The 15509-nt window shown below is 41.5% G+C and overlaps 2 protein-coding genes across 10 annotated transcripts in view; one reads left to right on the forward strand and one right to left on the reverse strand.

Moving 5' to 3' along the window:
* Positions 1 to 280: 280 nt before the first annotated feature.
* Positions 281 to 2876, forward strand: BBIP1 (BBSome interacting protein 1). The gene is made up of 2 exons (XM_038408741.2): positions 281 to 488; positions 2181 to 2876. The coding sequence occupies exons 1-2, from the start codon at positions 443 to 445 to the stop codon at positions 2348 to 2350; spliced, it is 216 nt and encodes a 71-aa protein (XP_038264669.1). The 5' UTR covers positions 281 to 442; the 3' UTR covers positions 2351 to 2876.
* A 794-nt stretch (positions 2877 to 3670) lies between these two features.
* Positions 3671 to 15509, reverse strand: part of PDCD4 (programmed cell death 4) — a 32527-nt gene continuing 20688 nt past the window's right edge. For all 9 annotated transcript variants that reach the window (XM_043519468.1, XM_043519463.1, XM_043519464.1 and 6 more), the window contains 6 exons: positions 12191 to 12288; positions 10234 to 10348; positions 9235 to 9342; positions 8051 to 8161; positions 6879 to 7018; positions 3671 to 4328 (listed from right to left, as the gene is read on the reverse strand). In XM_043519468.1, coding sequence (XP_043375403.1) covers positions 4268 to 4328; positions 6879 to 7018; positions 8051 to 8161; positions 9235 to 9342; positions 10234 to 10348; positions 12191 to 12288 — 633 coding nt within the window. In that variant the 3' untranslated portion in view covers positions 3671 to 4267. The remainder of the gene's footprint in view (positions 4329 to 6878; positions 7019 to 8050; positions 8162 to 9234; positions 9343 to 10233; positions 10349 to 12190; positions 12289 to 15509) is intronic.

Here is a 15509-nt window from a genome sequence, read left to right on the forward strand (position 1 = left end):
GCAGCACCAGGCTTCCCCATGTGCTGTTGAACCACCACAATGCCCAGCATGCAGCGGGCTACCCCCGGACTACAAATCCCAGCATGCAGTGGGCCACCACTGGACTACAATTCCCAGCATGCAGTGCCTGTCCCGAGACCGGGCTTCTCATTATGCAACGATGACAGCGCCGCGCACGATGGGAGCCCTAGTTCTTTAGGGGCCGCTGCGCATGCGTTGATGCCGCCAGCACGGCGGTGGAAGTGCAGTGCGCATGCGTTCCAGCGCCGTGCGGCTGGGGTGAGGCCCGTGAATTACGACGTGACGACAGGACGCTGCCTCCGCGAGACGCGTCCCGTGCGGATACGGGCCGCCCGCCGCCCGCCCAGGCCCTAGCAACGTGGGGGCGGGTCAGCCTCCGCCGGCAGCTTCTCAGGGGCCCGCCTCAGCGCCGGAAGCCGCCATGCCTGAGGGCAAGTCCGTCTTCCGGGAGGTGCTGCCCAAGCAAGGTAACCGCCGTGCCGCCTCCCCCAGCCCCTGCTTCTGGGCCCCGGCGCCCCCAGCTCCCCTCCCACCCCGAGCGGTCGCGCCCGCGCGCTGCCCTCCTCCTCCTCCCCCCCCCTTCCGGGGGGGCTGGGGTGTCACAGCTGGAGAGCAGCAGCCGCGAGGGGAAAGGGGGCGCGTACCCCGACTTCTCGGCGGGCTGCTCCTCGGCAGTTAGTTGCCCACCCCAGCCCGCTGAAGTTAGCAGAGGAGCGCCTGCCCGCCCCTCCTCTCGGGGGCAGCTGGGCGCCCCCGCCCCCGGTAAGATCTTCGGAGCAGAGACCTTGCCTTGGTTCTCTCAAGCACCGAGCACAGGGCTGGGGGGGGGGGGAGGTAAATGAGATTTATCTAGCCGTGGGTAGTCGCACCATCGCTTAGGCGGGGGTTCTCAAACGGGGGGAGGGTCACAAGGTTATTATAGGGGGCGGGGGGCGGGGATTGGAAACTGTCAGCCTTCCAAAACAAAACAAAAAACAAAAACCCCTTTACCTCTAGCATTTATAATAGCGTGAAATATTTTTGAAGTGTTTTTAATTTACAAGGGGGGTTGCTCTCAGAGGCTTGGTGTGTGAAAGGGGTCACCCACACAGAAGTTTGAGACCCTCTGCCTTACAGGAACTAGAACATCCAGCAAGCCAAACACCAGCTACTCCTGGCCCTTCCTGACCTAGCCAAGACCGATTAAGTGTGTGTAGGCATATTCTCAATAAAAGCAGGAATCCTGTTTTTACTTTGATTACTCTTCCCCTTAGTGGTCGGGGTATTTGAAAGCACATACAGTAGTTTGTAAACACTAAAGTAAGCCCTGACAGAAAATAATAGAAAGGAAGTTCATATTATGATTACCATTTTACTTACCTTCCCCATAACCCACCCCCATCTTAATCATAAAATGGTTTTGACAGCTTCTTTCAAATTCTTAGTTCTAGCAATATAGTTTGAAAGTTGTACTTGTGGCACCTTAGAGACTAACAAATATATTTGAGCGTAAGAAGATGAAGTGAGCTGTAGCTCACAAAAGCTTATGCTCAAATATATTTGTTAGTCTCTAAGGTGCCACAAGTTCTCCTTTTCTTTTTGCAAATGCAGACCAACACGGCTGCTACTCTGAAGTTTGAAAGTTGGGATTGTGGGGCTGCTTTCAGATGGTTTAAAGCACTGAGTTCTAGCAGCTGGGCTGGTAAAAATGTAGGAACTGAAAGGCAGGAAAGCTTTCACATGAGGAAATAAGCACTCAGCTTGGCTACTGTTGGAAAGCTGAGAATCCTAGTCATTAACTTGATTTTTAGAAGATAGTCTAAATGTCTTTCTTTTTTGCACAGATCTGAATAAATAAAGATCCCAAGTCTCAGCCATGTGACTTCAGTTCCTGAAATACTGTATTTTTTTTCCTGTGGTTCAAAAATCAGACAATCTACTTCTGAAAAGCAAGCCAGTTTCTTTATCAGTTGAGGTTTAATGACTCGTGCTTTTGCAAACCTTTTTCCCCGAAGAACAATATATTCTTTGTCCAAAATTATCTTGTGTGTATATATACACACACACTAGGTTTTTCAAGGACATTTGGTGCTCTTATTTGAGATGTATTTATTCTTGGTTGAAAATTCATGCCAATTATATGAAATTTACATATTCTTATTTTTCCTTCTGCACTTCAGGGCAGTTGTCAGTGGAGGATGTGGCTACCATGGTGTTATGTAAGCCAAAACTGTTGCCTTTAAAATCTGTTACCCTAGAAAAGCTAGAGAAAATGCAGCGAGCAGCACAGGAGACAATTCGCCAGCAAGAAGTGGCACAGAAGGAGCAGCAGCAACAAAGCGAGCAATAGTGTGCATGATGGCTCACCCCCTTTAAGAAATATTTCACCTAAATATTGTACCTTAGTTTGTGTATATTAATCTAGCGATGTTTGCTGTACAGTTATTAAAAGAGTTCAGGAATGGTAGAAGTCCATACTAAACTTTCTTAGCTCATGTCTTATATTGTACATATTATAAATGTCTGTAGAGTTTGCTTAAGAGGAGTTTGTTATTATGCTTACTACCTTCTCTGTAGTTGGGGCTTTCAGCTTCTCAGTTTTTTTTTTAAGTGTCATAATTGTGCTGGCTTTAAAAAAAAAAAAAAAAAAGCCCCATGAAGAGTCTGTCCCCCTCAACTTAATCTTTTTTTTCCCCCTCTGTAAACTATTTACTGTAGTTCATTACTTGAGGCTGGAGATGTATAGTTAACACTTCTGAAATGTTACAAATCTTGCCTGGCTGTTCTGGTCTAGGTATTATATTAGAGCAGCAGCTCTGCTAGAGGTTAAAGCATTGTTTACTGTTTAAAGCATTACATAAGTGCTCTACAATCCACATGCTTACAGGAATTGTCTTGAAATTTACCGTGCCCGATGAGTATTGAATGAGGTGATTGATCCAGATTTGGGGATCATTTGAGATGACTGGGGATCAGACCCTCCAACTGATCACCTTTTTGGGATTTATTTTAGCTAAGTCATTGCCCCCTTTTAGTGGGTAAAATTTGCTTCTACACAATGGGTTGATTCAAATTGCTGGACCAAAGAGTGCAATGTGCATATGCAGTAAGACTGCTGCTCTGTTGCAAACCAGAGAGTGTTTGTAGGCAGTCTGCCATAGTAACTAGGTGGCACAAGCAGACATGCTGCAACTGTTGAACTGCGTTCAAGCTCTATCCACAGCAGTTTTCTGAGAATGTGTTGTGCAGATGTTGTTTGCCCTCATTGGGCTGGAGGCACCTTTTAGAACTCTTGCCCTAAAGCCACAATTTCTAATTTTACTTTAGTTTTACTTCTGATTTGTCAAAGTTCTTAGTATTAATTTAATAGGGGGAAGATGACAGACTAATAAGCAGCTACAGTAGTGTAATCATGCTTCTTACTCTAACCTTGTTCTGAACAATGGGACTACAGTGCTGGGTCATTTGGTCAAATGGCTAACTGATGTACCCATTTTCAGGGAAGTCTTTGGTAAAATATCCCTTTGTTTAGTTATTCATTAATCCTCTACAAAATGCTATGCAAAAGGGTACTTTTTAGATATGTATTTTTTTGGCACTTGGTTCAAAGATTATCTGCAGAGGACTTAGAGCTTTCCAAAACTGCTTATATAAAAACAAAGGAAAAGGATAGGTTTACAAAAATTTATTTTGTAATACATTCTATCAGAACTGTTCATTTTTTCCAGTTTTGTAGAGAAATAGATGTTCCAGCCACCTTTTACTGCACTGGTCTTTAAGACAAATACATCTTATGACCAATCCATTTTTTAGATTCTTTAAAGAAAACCATTTTTCCTCCCAAAGCACAGCATTTCAACAGCAGCAGCCAAAATGAGGTTACCGGGGCTTAACTTGACCCCTCTATAATAAAGCTTTGTTTAAACCAGTGATTTTACTACAAAAACACTGTCCTTGAAGGAAAGGAGTGGCAGTCAGACATCAATGCAGAACATGGAATGATTAGGTCAAACATGGCACTTACAAAAGGGTAGCTTATTTGAAGGCACCACCACTGAAATGTGGTTACTTGTTTTGTTCTACTATATGCCCAGAGAAAGAAATTTTCTTCCTGAATATAAATTTACAAAACTATTTCAGAATGATTTGTACACAAAACAAGTTTTTAAAAAAATATGAACTGTGCTAAGCAAGTCTTACAATTTAGAAAAAGAATATTTTTTTTTCCCCTTTAAACATCTAAGGCTGCAAGAGTTGGTTCCTGTACTCAGTAGCTCTCTAGTTTAAGACGACCGCCATCTCCTTCACTTACAAAGCGCTTCCTTCCCCTGTAAGGAAAAAGATACAAGATTGTAATTTTACATTAGTGTCAACAGTCCTTCCTTATGTACCATAGTTTAGAGTGATCCCCTGCACCACTTCACAGGTCCTGGAAGTAACATGGAAGTGGCTGGTGATCAGCAATATTACCTGTCAGAATTCTTGATCAACTGAAAAGGCCACATAATCAATCTGAATATTCTACACAGAACAACATTTGTGTATTTAAACTAGGCTTTTCAAAACTTGACACTCAAGTTTCTTAGCAGGCAGGAATTCTCCTTTTCTTAGAATTCCATGTAGTGTTAGAACCTGAGAAAGGTGCTAGCTTGACAGCTAAGATACTGCACCTCTATTTAGCCAAAGAGCAGGAGAAGTACAAAGTCATGCAAAGCATCCTTCCCTATGCTGCCCTGTCATTGGGCCTCAAACCCAAGTGGGAGGAAGAATCTCTAGGACAAAGTTATTCCTTTGCACATTTTATAGGGCCTTCCAATTACAAAGCTCAAAGTGTTTTGCAAACATTAAATCGGGGGAGGTGAGAGGTTTAAAGGTTACAAAAAGTTATTTTGATTGTATATAGAAGCACTGTCACTAGAACTGAAGTATAATGGAGTTTTAATTTTAAATGATTTAAAAAAAACTATACCAGGGAATGTGTCAGTATAAAACCTAATGGATTTAACTTCTCAAAGAACAGAACAAGGGACAATTTTTAAGTCCCTCGTTTATGTTGGCTCTCTCTGGGATGAGAAACTCATTAAAATTTTACAAATTCACTTTGCCATCAGGAAGATAATTTCTGTATAAGAAATCTGATTTTTAGCAGATCAAATAAAAAGGGACCTTTAAAAAAAAATACAGTATATAACCTAACCCATAGTAACAATGACATGTGAATAGGTAGCAATTTGCAAAACTCACTTTTAAAAAAGTGAAAAAGGAGTACAGGTGTCAAGAGCTCAATGCCCCAGAGTGCAAGAAATAAGACATGGGGCCACATACTGAACAATGAGCATAAAACAAAATACTTTTGTTGCTGAATAGTTGCTCGTTACATGAGCATTATCTATCCTGTGCACTAACTGAGGCAGGGGTCCTGTAGAAAAAAAAATAGTAAACATGACCATGTAATAAAGACTGCATCATAATGCATATGTACAAGGGGCCAAATTAAGGTTGCACATTTCCTGGCATTTCCTAACTCTTGTGTGCTTGACTTCACATCCTTAATAATGTTCTTTTAATGTAGTTGTGTGTAAATTCCTAGGTTTTAAAAAACAACACTTAAAACAAATTCCATCATGTGGCATCATAACACCTTCATGGTTAATCAGCAGGGTTGAAATCTTCAGATCCACCACAGAGCTTGGCCCTTTGAGATAAAAGAGTAACTGATAGCACTAGTAGGTTGTTATCTGCATAACAAAGCTATTGGACACTTAGTCACTGGGTTTCACGCATACTTTGACAGCACAGGAATGGTGAGACTCAGGAATTCTCAGTTTCCATTCCAGTTTCTGGAAGGGAGTCTGATCAAGTGGGTATAGACTCTTCTACCTCTGTTTCCCACTCCCTTCCCCCACCTCCCATGTTTGACCCTTCTGTCCATCTCCTCCAACCTCTCCCTATCCCAGTCCTGTCTCTTTCCCCACAGCTTCACAACCCAGTCCCCTTGCCCAGCAGGTTTTACCCCTCTGGACTCCCAGTCTTAATCTCCTTGCCCGGCCAGTTCCAGTTCCTCCAACTCCCAGCTTCTCAACTGATCTGTCTCCCTGCAACCCTGGCCTCCAGTTGCTGCCCCTCCCTCATATTACTCATCCCTAACCTCCCTCCCCCGGTTCATCACCCAATCTCAGTGTCATCATTCCCCACCCTCACCCCCAATTCCTTGTTGAAATCTCTTCACACAGCTATTTCCAGTTCTCCTTCTAACCCTGCTGTCCCATCTGCATTCAAATCAGGCAACTTCATGCTACCAAAAAGGAGGTCTCCTTGAGAACACAGATGAGACTGTGTCCCTGCTCTCAGTTCAGGCATGGCCGGCAGCAGGCAGGAACTGCAATTACAGGGAAAGTCCGGGAGTGGCACATGCCAAGTGCATATGGAATCTTTGGGGAATGTAGCTGTTAAAATTTAAGATGTATAAGAGCACGTGTGAACTGAGTTTTCAAAGGCTTATAAATTGACCAAATTTGGGCAGATTTTCATAGGGATGGCAAAAGACATCCCTGACAACAGCCACCTCCTGCCAAATTTCAAATTCCTGGTCTAAAGCATGGGAGCTCTAGAGCTTTCCAAAGAAAAAGTTGGCACGATTTTTTAAACATTGACCAAACAATGTATTATTTCCTAGGTTCATTCTCAGCAACTGCTCTATCCTTTTGGCTGATATTTTCCAAAAGAAGTCAGCCTCAGGCAGACACCCAGCATGGAAAGTTTCAGTCTAAATGCTTAAAGTTTGGCAAAGTTCTAAGCAACTGAAGACAGGGTCTTATAATGAGAAATGTCAGGCAAACTTAATATTCCAGCTCTGTTTATAATTAAATGAAAAGTACCTTGAAGGACAGAGGTCTCTCAGTGGTTTGGAAATGATTCCGGCCTGAAAGCATTCCTCTACAAACCGCTCAAGCATAGAGTATGAATGTGGCACATCCAGGTTAATATCTGGGATTTCACGGTAAACTCGTTCATAACCCTGCAATATTGGAGTTAGTGTAATGAAGTCACATTTTGCTACAAGAAGGGTTACTCCTTTTATACTCTGAGGGGATTATAATCAAGTAATTTTTAAAAAGAATTAAAAATAATTTCAAGGAATCTATACCATCTCAGCTGCAAGTTAGCACCACACTATAGAATACAGTATTACCTAGATGTATCTACTTACCTCGGTAGATGAACTGAATTTTAAGATTCCCAAAAATCAGAGGACCCGACTGTAACCAGCCTAACTTGCCTGTACATTATAGTCTCATGGGTATGAGATCAGAGAGGGAGCAGTTTCTGGAGTTTTTACTATTCCTCTGATCATTAAGCAAAAAATGGGCCATCTCCCTAACAAACCAGCTCGGACAGCTGAAAAATCTGTGTCTGACACAAATCACTTTCCCCCAGAGCAACGGAAGCGGCGCGGACAGTACGGAGGAGATGGAAACTAAATTGTGAATGTGTCACAGAGTGGTTTCCAGTGTATGGGACAACACAGCTATATGCTGTCACTTGTTCAGGACTTATGGCAGAACCACAATTTAATTTAGATATAGCTAAATGATTTTGTTTTTATACTCAGGTAATTTTTTTAAAAATCAAGTAAATCCAAATAAGGCTACTTCAGTAAGTATGGCTGGTCAAGCTCCAGAAAGACATCCCTATTTTATATTGCAACATTATGAAAGATTTAAATTTTTAGTAATTCAGTAAGACACCTCAAAGTTTCCTTGATATTAGAACATATTTTAAATTATTCTCAACTCTGAAGCGCCATAAGACAACACTATTAAAACGCATTTTTACCACCTTGATTCCAAAATATAGCAATAAATGTGTAACATCAGCTAAAGCCTATTTGTACAAGTCACCGGAGGGCAAACAGAACCATAGCAGTACCATTGATAACAATGGATCACCATCTATAGTTTAAGGGAAGGTGTAAAACAGGAATGACATTTGAAAAACACAATTTTTTGTTAATTACTATTCCAATTCTATTTTGGAAAAATAGACTTACTCTTTTCATTTGGTCCAGAGTAATGACAGTAGACGTCCAGAGGGATTTCAACAAATCGAGCATCATTTTAAAGGTTGTTTCTCCAGTTGATTCTAAAACCATTACAACTGCCTAAAATAAAGTAAGAGGAAGTGTTTAACTAAAAGAGACAGTGAAAAAGTACATCTTACAAGAAATAAAAAGTGAATGCTGAAAACAGAGTTGTAAAATTTCCACATGGAGAAATGTATATTTATCACATGCGCATACAATGCTAGTATACTACAACATAACAACAAAGCATGTGGTGGAAAAAATTATTTGAGTAGGGATATGAAGCATAAAAACAAGGAAGATGTTACCATAGGAATATAAACCACCAGGTAAGAGGAGAGAAAAAACAGAAGCTTTCTGGACTATTTCTAGAGGTACTCTAAATCACATGACCCTGTACTCAGGCATCAGTTAGCAGCAGTGTGGATGGCTCTACTTTCTGATGTCATGTGTTTGTATCAAACAGACACCAGAATGGAGAATTAAAATTTACACACTTTTGAAGGGTGTAAACACCAAGACAAAAAGAGCTTCTTGAGAACAAAGGAGCAAATTTATAAAAAGGGAAACGTTTAGGTTCGGTATCAGCAAAAATGTACTGACAGAAGGCAGTATTAGACTGTGGAATAGTCTCTCCTCCCTCTCTCAGGGCATTTAAAATAGACAGTATACCACATCCTCCAGTGGTGAAGGATTGACTGTATAACTTAACAGAAGAAGTGATAAAGATCTATTAAGAAGAGCAATCCATCTGCTTGAAACCTGCTGTAATAAATAGCTCACAGCACTACCAACAAGAAAAATCTCGGTTTAACAAAACTAAAGCATGGGTTTTTTCTCGCCATTATTCCACAGCAGACACCTGTGAAATGGCTCTTTCAGTACAACATATCCAGTAACTGCCCTGTTCATGTAATAAATACAGTTTAATTTTACACCTTCCTAAAGGCACCAACAGTTTATCCAAGCACAAATAGCACGCACTGTACTTAGAGAATTTAGATATATCAGATAACATTAATACTTGGGAGCTGAACTTCAGATTCCACTAACATTACTTGCACGTCCACCCTGAATTTAAACCTAGAGTCTGCTCATATTTATCCACAAATTTTAAAAAGTTATAAAAAGGAGTCCGATTTCTGTCTTACTTCATATACAAGTTCATGGTGAAAATGAGGTACTTCTAGTTCCTGAAGGCAACGCTCAGCTTCTGATACATCTCCAGAAAGTAGGTACTCCTTCAGCAACATATCAATCTATTGGGTTTGTTTAAAAAACAAAAAAAACACTAGGTAAAATTTACAATCTTACAATTAATCTGATAAATCCGCTGCTCAGCCAAGCAACAGGCTAGTGACATGCATTTTTAAAAAAAAACTTGTATCCCAAACTGCAACTAGTGTTTTAATAAACACACATCTTAAATTGAGAAGTTATGTCTAACTATACAGATAGTATGAAGCTGAACACTTATCTAGACACCATTTCAAAACATGCAGTGTCTGCACACATGTTTAACGTGCAGCCCATAATTAGAAATAATGTTTGATAAAATGCGCATGGGCCAATCAAGCTTAATATGGCTAAGATCAAACTCATTTTCTTTTCTCCAAATCTTCTCCCATTTTTTGTTACTTATGGTGGCATAATCATTCTCCAACTAAGCCAGATTTGCAACCTCAAAGTCACAGACTCCTTCCTTTAAATTTTCTACTATCTGGAATGTATCCCAAGCTTGCTGCTGCTTCTTCCCTATCCTAATTGGAGTCTCTGAAAAAGCTACCCTCCAACCATGAGGCCAAAAGGGAGACTAATTAAATACAATCATCCCCACCTCTGGATTTCTCAGGCTTCTTATCTTTTTAAGATCATAAACTCTTAATTGCAGGAATTATCTTTAGGGTGTTTATTATACAAAATGAAGTACTAAAACAAGCCTACAGAGGACAAACATCCTTTTCAGTCAATGTAATAGTCAACATCTTTAATTCATAATAAATACACATTTCAAAACAGCAGAATACGATTTAGGTGCAGGGTTAATGCATCTCTTTCCTCCCTCCCAATCAATCTGCATGAGCGTTGATACACACACACACACACTCACTCTCCCCCCCCCCAAGACAGGTTTTGTAAAAATTAGCTACCTCTTTAACAAGATGTTTTACAGATTGCTGTCCACCGCCTGATCCCCATACACTGTCTATACGCTTTCCACCTTTTTTCATACTTAACAGCACAGTAGCTCGGTCCAATGCAGCTCTATAAAGCAAAGGTTGTATTACAAAATTTACATAAATTCACTACAGAGGAGGGAAGAAAGAGAACAAGGAGTTTCCCTTATGTCAAGACTTGGTTCTGAGAGACAGGATATGTTCCAAATTTCTTCTTCTTCATCTATCCTTCCCTCATTTGAGACAAGACAACAGAACACCTACTTGCTTCTACTCAACTAGTAATAACTTCTCACAATAAGTGACTAGGCAGATCCAACTCCAAGAAAGCGTACCCCTTATTTCAAGGCAACCCAACAAATATACATCACAAATGCCATCCTCCTCAGATGATGTGCTCACACTTCATCACAGATAGTTCAGAAGACACTGTCTGTTCAGCAATGCAAGGTCCACACTGACAACCTGGAACTGACAGCCATCAGGTGAGCTTCCTGAAGATCTCTTCCCCACCAACTTCTCCCTTCAGCTATATTTTGATAGGGACACAGTAATAGCAGCCTACCTGAATTGTCAAGGCAGGACCTCAGACTTCCTCTACCCAGTGGAATAGTGTGTCGGATTCCCTCTAGAGTAAAATCTGGGGTCTCTCAAGGCCCTGCATTTGCTTAGTAATCTAAGTCTCCAAACACATGGCCAAACCTAAAGTGCCTTTACTTTGGAGAATGGTTACTCCCTTTGGGTTCAAAGAGTTCTGGGACTCCTGAGGTCTAGAGACAAAATGGTGCTTCAGCAGAGGACAACCACACAAAGAGACAGGAGAACTAGGGAAGCTTGCCACCTCACTAGGAAGAGGAAGTGGATGTGAAAAATCTTAGATCCAGATCATCTACTATATACCTGAACAGGGAGGGATACTCAGCCATTTATTCAGGCTGATCGTAGCCATATTATGGAGAACTGTACTCACTATCTGGGAGTGGCTAAGTGAGGTGAGAAGTAACTGTCTCAGAAGTGGAGGTGGCCATGCTAAATGTATGAATATACTTAATTATTGGGACCAAAAATCCTTCAACCACAGTAAAAGGATTTGCATAATTGAATGACAAAGTTTTCACACTTGGTGCCCAAAGATAGGCAACCTAAACAGTAGCCTAGTTTTCAGAGGTACGAGGTACCAACAGCACTAACTGATGTCAATGGAAGTTATGAGTGCTCAACACCTCCAAAAGCCAAGCCTGAAAGGTCAATACTATACACAAAAACTGATGTATCCAAAATCTGAAGGTATTTTTCAAAAAAGTCTCTTTTCCTCCCCAACCCTTGCACATAGGCTGCTCCTTCAAACAGTTTTGACTCTGAAACCGAGTCCTCATATCCACATAGGACAATAGAAAGTTTGAGAAAGCACTGCACAGAGTGTCAAACCTTCACAAGAAGCAAAAAAGGGTTTAATTGTTTATTTCACAAAATCCTTATGGTTGCTTCTCCTGATGCTGTATTTACCTACTAGTCATATGAAGTCTTTTTCTAAAGCAAAACACTCCCTAATAGTTTCTGATTTGATCAGAATTTTTCTTAAATACAAGTTAGTAAGCTCTTTTCAAGTGGCTGAGGAAAGCTTAAACTGTAAGAATTCAGTTTGCAAAAATGCTAGTCAAATTTAGTTTACTGCCCGGAGTTAAATAGATTCAACTAGATACTAAAGATCAAGTTTGCCGGATACATTTAGTATCTCTTGATTTAAAGGTTTGGGGTGGTTTTTTGTACAGGCTTCCTTTGAGGGTTTTTGTTGTTGTTCTTGACTTGTTTTTATAATAGAAGCGAGTGGCCACACCTACTTTATTTTAAAATACCAAATTACTGGTTTACTTGCTCAGAATTTAAAAAGCTGAACTATAAACACTAACTACAAAGAACAATCACTTACCGAGCCTGGACACAATCCACGGTGCCTTTGTAGCTGTCTATGTAAGTACTACATAAAATCCCATCTCCAACTGCTCTAGCAATAAATTGGCCCACTAACTGCAACAAAAGAGAAATATTTTTGAGACACTGAATTCCACAGGATTTCTGAACAGACATTTTAACTTGCATAGTTATTTAGGTTTTGTTTTTAAAATGTGGAGGTTATTCACCTTGGGTAGTAGCTGGAATTATTCAAGATGTATGTCCCTATGGGTGCTCCACTTTGAGTGCACACAGACCCCATGCGTCTTTGATTGGAGATTTTCAATAGCAGTGCCCATTTGACCTAGTCATGAGCTCGTCATCCTCATGCCCCGTATCAAGGATATACACAGATGTACAGGCAAGCCACCCTCAGCTCATTCTCTACCATGAAGTCATGCAAGATAAAACTTTGAAGCACAGGGGAAGGAAGGCAGGTAGTGGAATACCCATAGGGACACACATCTAAAAGAACTCCAGTTACTGCACAAGATGGGTAACTTCTCTTTCTTTTAATATTGGCCTATGGGGGCTTCACTTCAGGTGACTTCTGAGTGGTATCTCTTGAAGAAAGACGGGTCTTTGGAGCTGAATCCAATACTGAAAAAAGGACTTCCGTGACAACAGCAACAAGCAATCTAGAGGCACGCATCAAGGTGTACTGCACGGAGAAAGTGTGCACTGATGCCCAGGTTGCTGCTTAGCAAATTGAAGCCATTGGTACATTTAACAGTGCCAGAGTTAGAGGATGGAGAGACAGACCAGTATCCTGAGACAGCAGACAGGAAATGGTCGGAAGCTGAAAAGATGGGAAAGAAGGCACATCAGGTAAGCGTACCAAATCAGCCTCAGCCAAGTTGGTGCAACTAGAGTAAGTCTGGCTTTGTCTTGATTGATCTTGTGCAATACCTTCGGAATCAATGGTGTTGGAGGATACGCAGAGAAGGCCCTTCATTTCAACAAATGAGAGAGACATCTCCCAAAGACTGATAACCCAGACTTTCTCTCAAACCAAATTTCTTGCACTTCATTGGCGGCAGTTGCAAAGATGTCCACTTGCAGAAACCTCCAGGTCAGAAAAATCTGAGGGTTCAAGGGTCCAGCTCCCACTCATAATCCTGGGAGAATTCAGACCATCAGCCATGTTGTGCTGAGAGAATGTGATTGGCTATACACCAACTCCATAGCTTTATTGCTTCAGCACAAAAAAGGGGATCTCATCCCTTTCTGATGATTTAGGAAGAATGTTCAGGCTACATTGTCTCATGATTGACAGATTGGCTTCTGATTAAGGAAGGAAAGTGGATACAGGCATTTCTGATTGCCCATAATTCTAGGAGGTTGATGTGTAGGAGAGACTCGAGCAACCATTTGTTCTGGATGGTGTGTTCCCCCACCAAAGCAGAGCTCCCCATCCCACAACTAGTGCATCCAAAATTATGGTAGATTATAGGTAGAGGGTGGGTAAAGGAACTCCTGCACGGCCTTTGGATAGGTCATTCTACCAAGCGAATCTAGCACCCAACCCGGGATAGACACCAACTTGCCTAGATCATGTTTGTTGGGGATATAAACAATTCTGGAGCAACCCAGACACAGCAAAGATGTAGCTGGCATGTTATGTGACAAAAAAGTATACTCTGCCAAACAACCCAGCAGTTGGAGGCAATTTGTTGCCATTGGTATGGGGGGCTATTTCGAATTTTGGCAATAAGTCTTGTCAGGTGTCCTAAGTCCACAAGGAGGCACGCTCTGAATGTTATGGCATTCAAAGAAGCTCCTATGAAATCTGCTGAAGTACAGTTAGAATGGATTTTTCTGTATCATTTTGAGGTTCTAGGCTGCCGAATAGGATCATTGCTGTCTGTATTGCAGAGAGAACTTCAAGTTCTGGTCATGCATCATACAGCCAATCGTCAAGGTAGGGGAAGAGTCTTCTTCACTGATAAAGGTGAAGAGCTATTACTTTCAGGACTTTGGAAATACCCTGGCAGGCAGATGAAAGGCTGAAGCGGAGCACTCGATACTAGATACCTTTTGTAAGTGGAATGAATGGCAACGTGAAAAGTATGTGCCCTGGAGGTTGAGGCTGCAAAACAATCTCCGGAATCTAAAGACAGAAGTATATTTGCGAGAGTTACCATTCTCAATTTCTGTAATTTCATGAAGTTGTTTGGAAGTCAATATCTAATATTGGTCTCCATCCCACCTTTTTTTGGGGACCAGAAATTACTTGGAGTAAAAACTCTTCCTTCTGTGGCAGACTAGAACAAGTTCCATGGCTCCTATGCATAGAAGGGAGGTGGTCTCCTGTCTCAGCAAATGTTCATGGGGGGGGGGGGGAGGAAGAAGAAGAAGGAGTCCCTAAGGAGGGAAAGGGAAATGGATTGAGTAACCTGAGGTTATAACCTGCAAAACCCATTTATCAGATGTAATTTGCTCCCATGCAGGTTGAAAACTGGGGAAACTATCTCCAAAGGAAGGGAAGCAGGTAGTATGTTGTAGCTGAAGAATCCCAAGATAGAGTTGTTCTGAACCCTCAACCACACCACCAAATTTGAGGTTTCAATGATGACACAAGGCTGGGTGATATTAGTGGTCAAAACAGGAGGCCTCTTCTTTTGATATCTTGGTCTCTTAGGCAGTTTGGCTGGTCTATGAAAGCTGAAGAATTGGACCAGATGGGATTTCTGTGTCGTTTGGGCTCTGCTAAATTTTCTTTTATCTGCAGTTGCATATGAACACCAAAACCTGTGTGTGGCCCTTGAATCCAGTAAAGGTGTGCAAGGATCAGTTGGTGGACTTACTCAAGCATTAGTCCAGCAAAGGGAAGGTCTTCTTCAGTAATCTGAACCTCCTTAGGCAATCCTGATAGCTGCAGCCAAGATGCTTGACATGACAATAGCAGTTGAGATGCAACAAGCTGTAGTGTCAACTGCATGTAGGGAAGCTTGCAAGACGGTCCGTGCTGAGATATGACCCTTAGTTATGGTAGCCTAGAACTGTTCCGAGTGTTCTGACGGAAAGATGACCATTTAAAACAATGTGTTGAGTTTGCCATATTTGGTGTGATCATAGTTTGCCATCAAAGTCTGATAATTCTCTTTTCTAAACTGGAGCGTTGCACAGGAGAAGTTTTTACACCCAAAGAGGTTGAGGTGCTTTTGGTCTTTACTGAACAGTGTAGACTTAGTAGGATGCTGTCTACCATGCTCCACCACAACCCTCACAACTCTTTTAGTTATGAGGAGGGCACGAGAATAAAAAAGTCCCAAATGGTCTATCTTGATGGCGAC

This window comes from Dermochelys coriacea, chromosome 7 (assembly GCF_009764565.3).
Source record: "Dermochelys coriacea isolate rDerCor1 chromosome 7, rDerCor1.pri.v4, whole genome shotgun sequence".
In the NCBI taxonomy this organism is placed as follows: Eukaryota; Metazoa; Chordata; order Testudines; family Dermochelyidae; genus Dermochelys; species Dermochelys coriacea.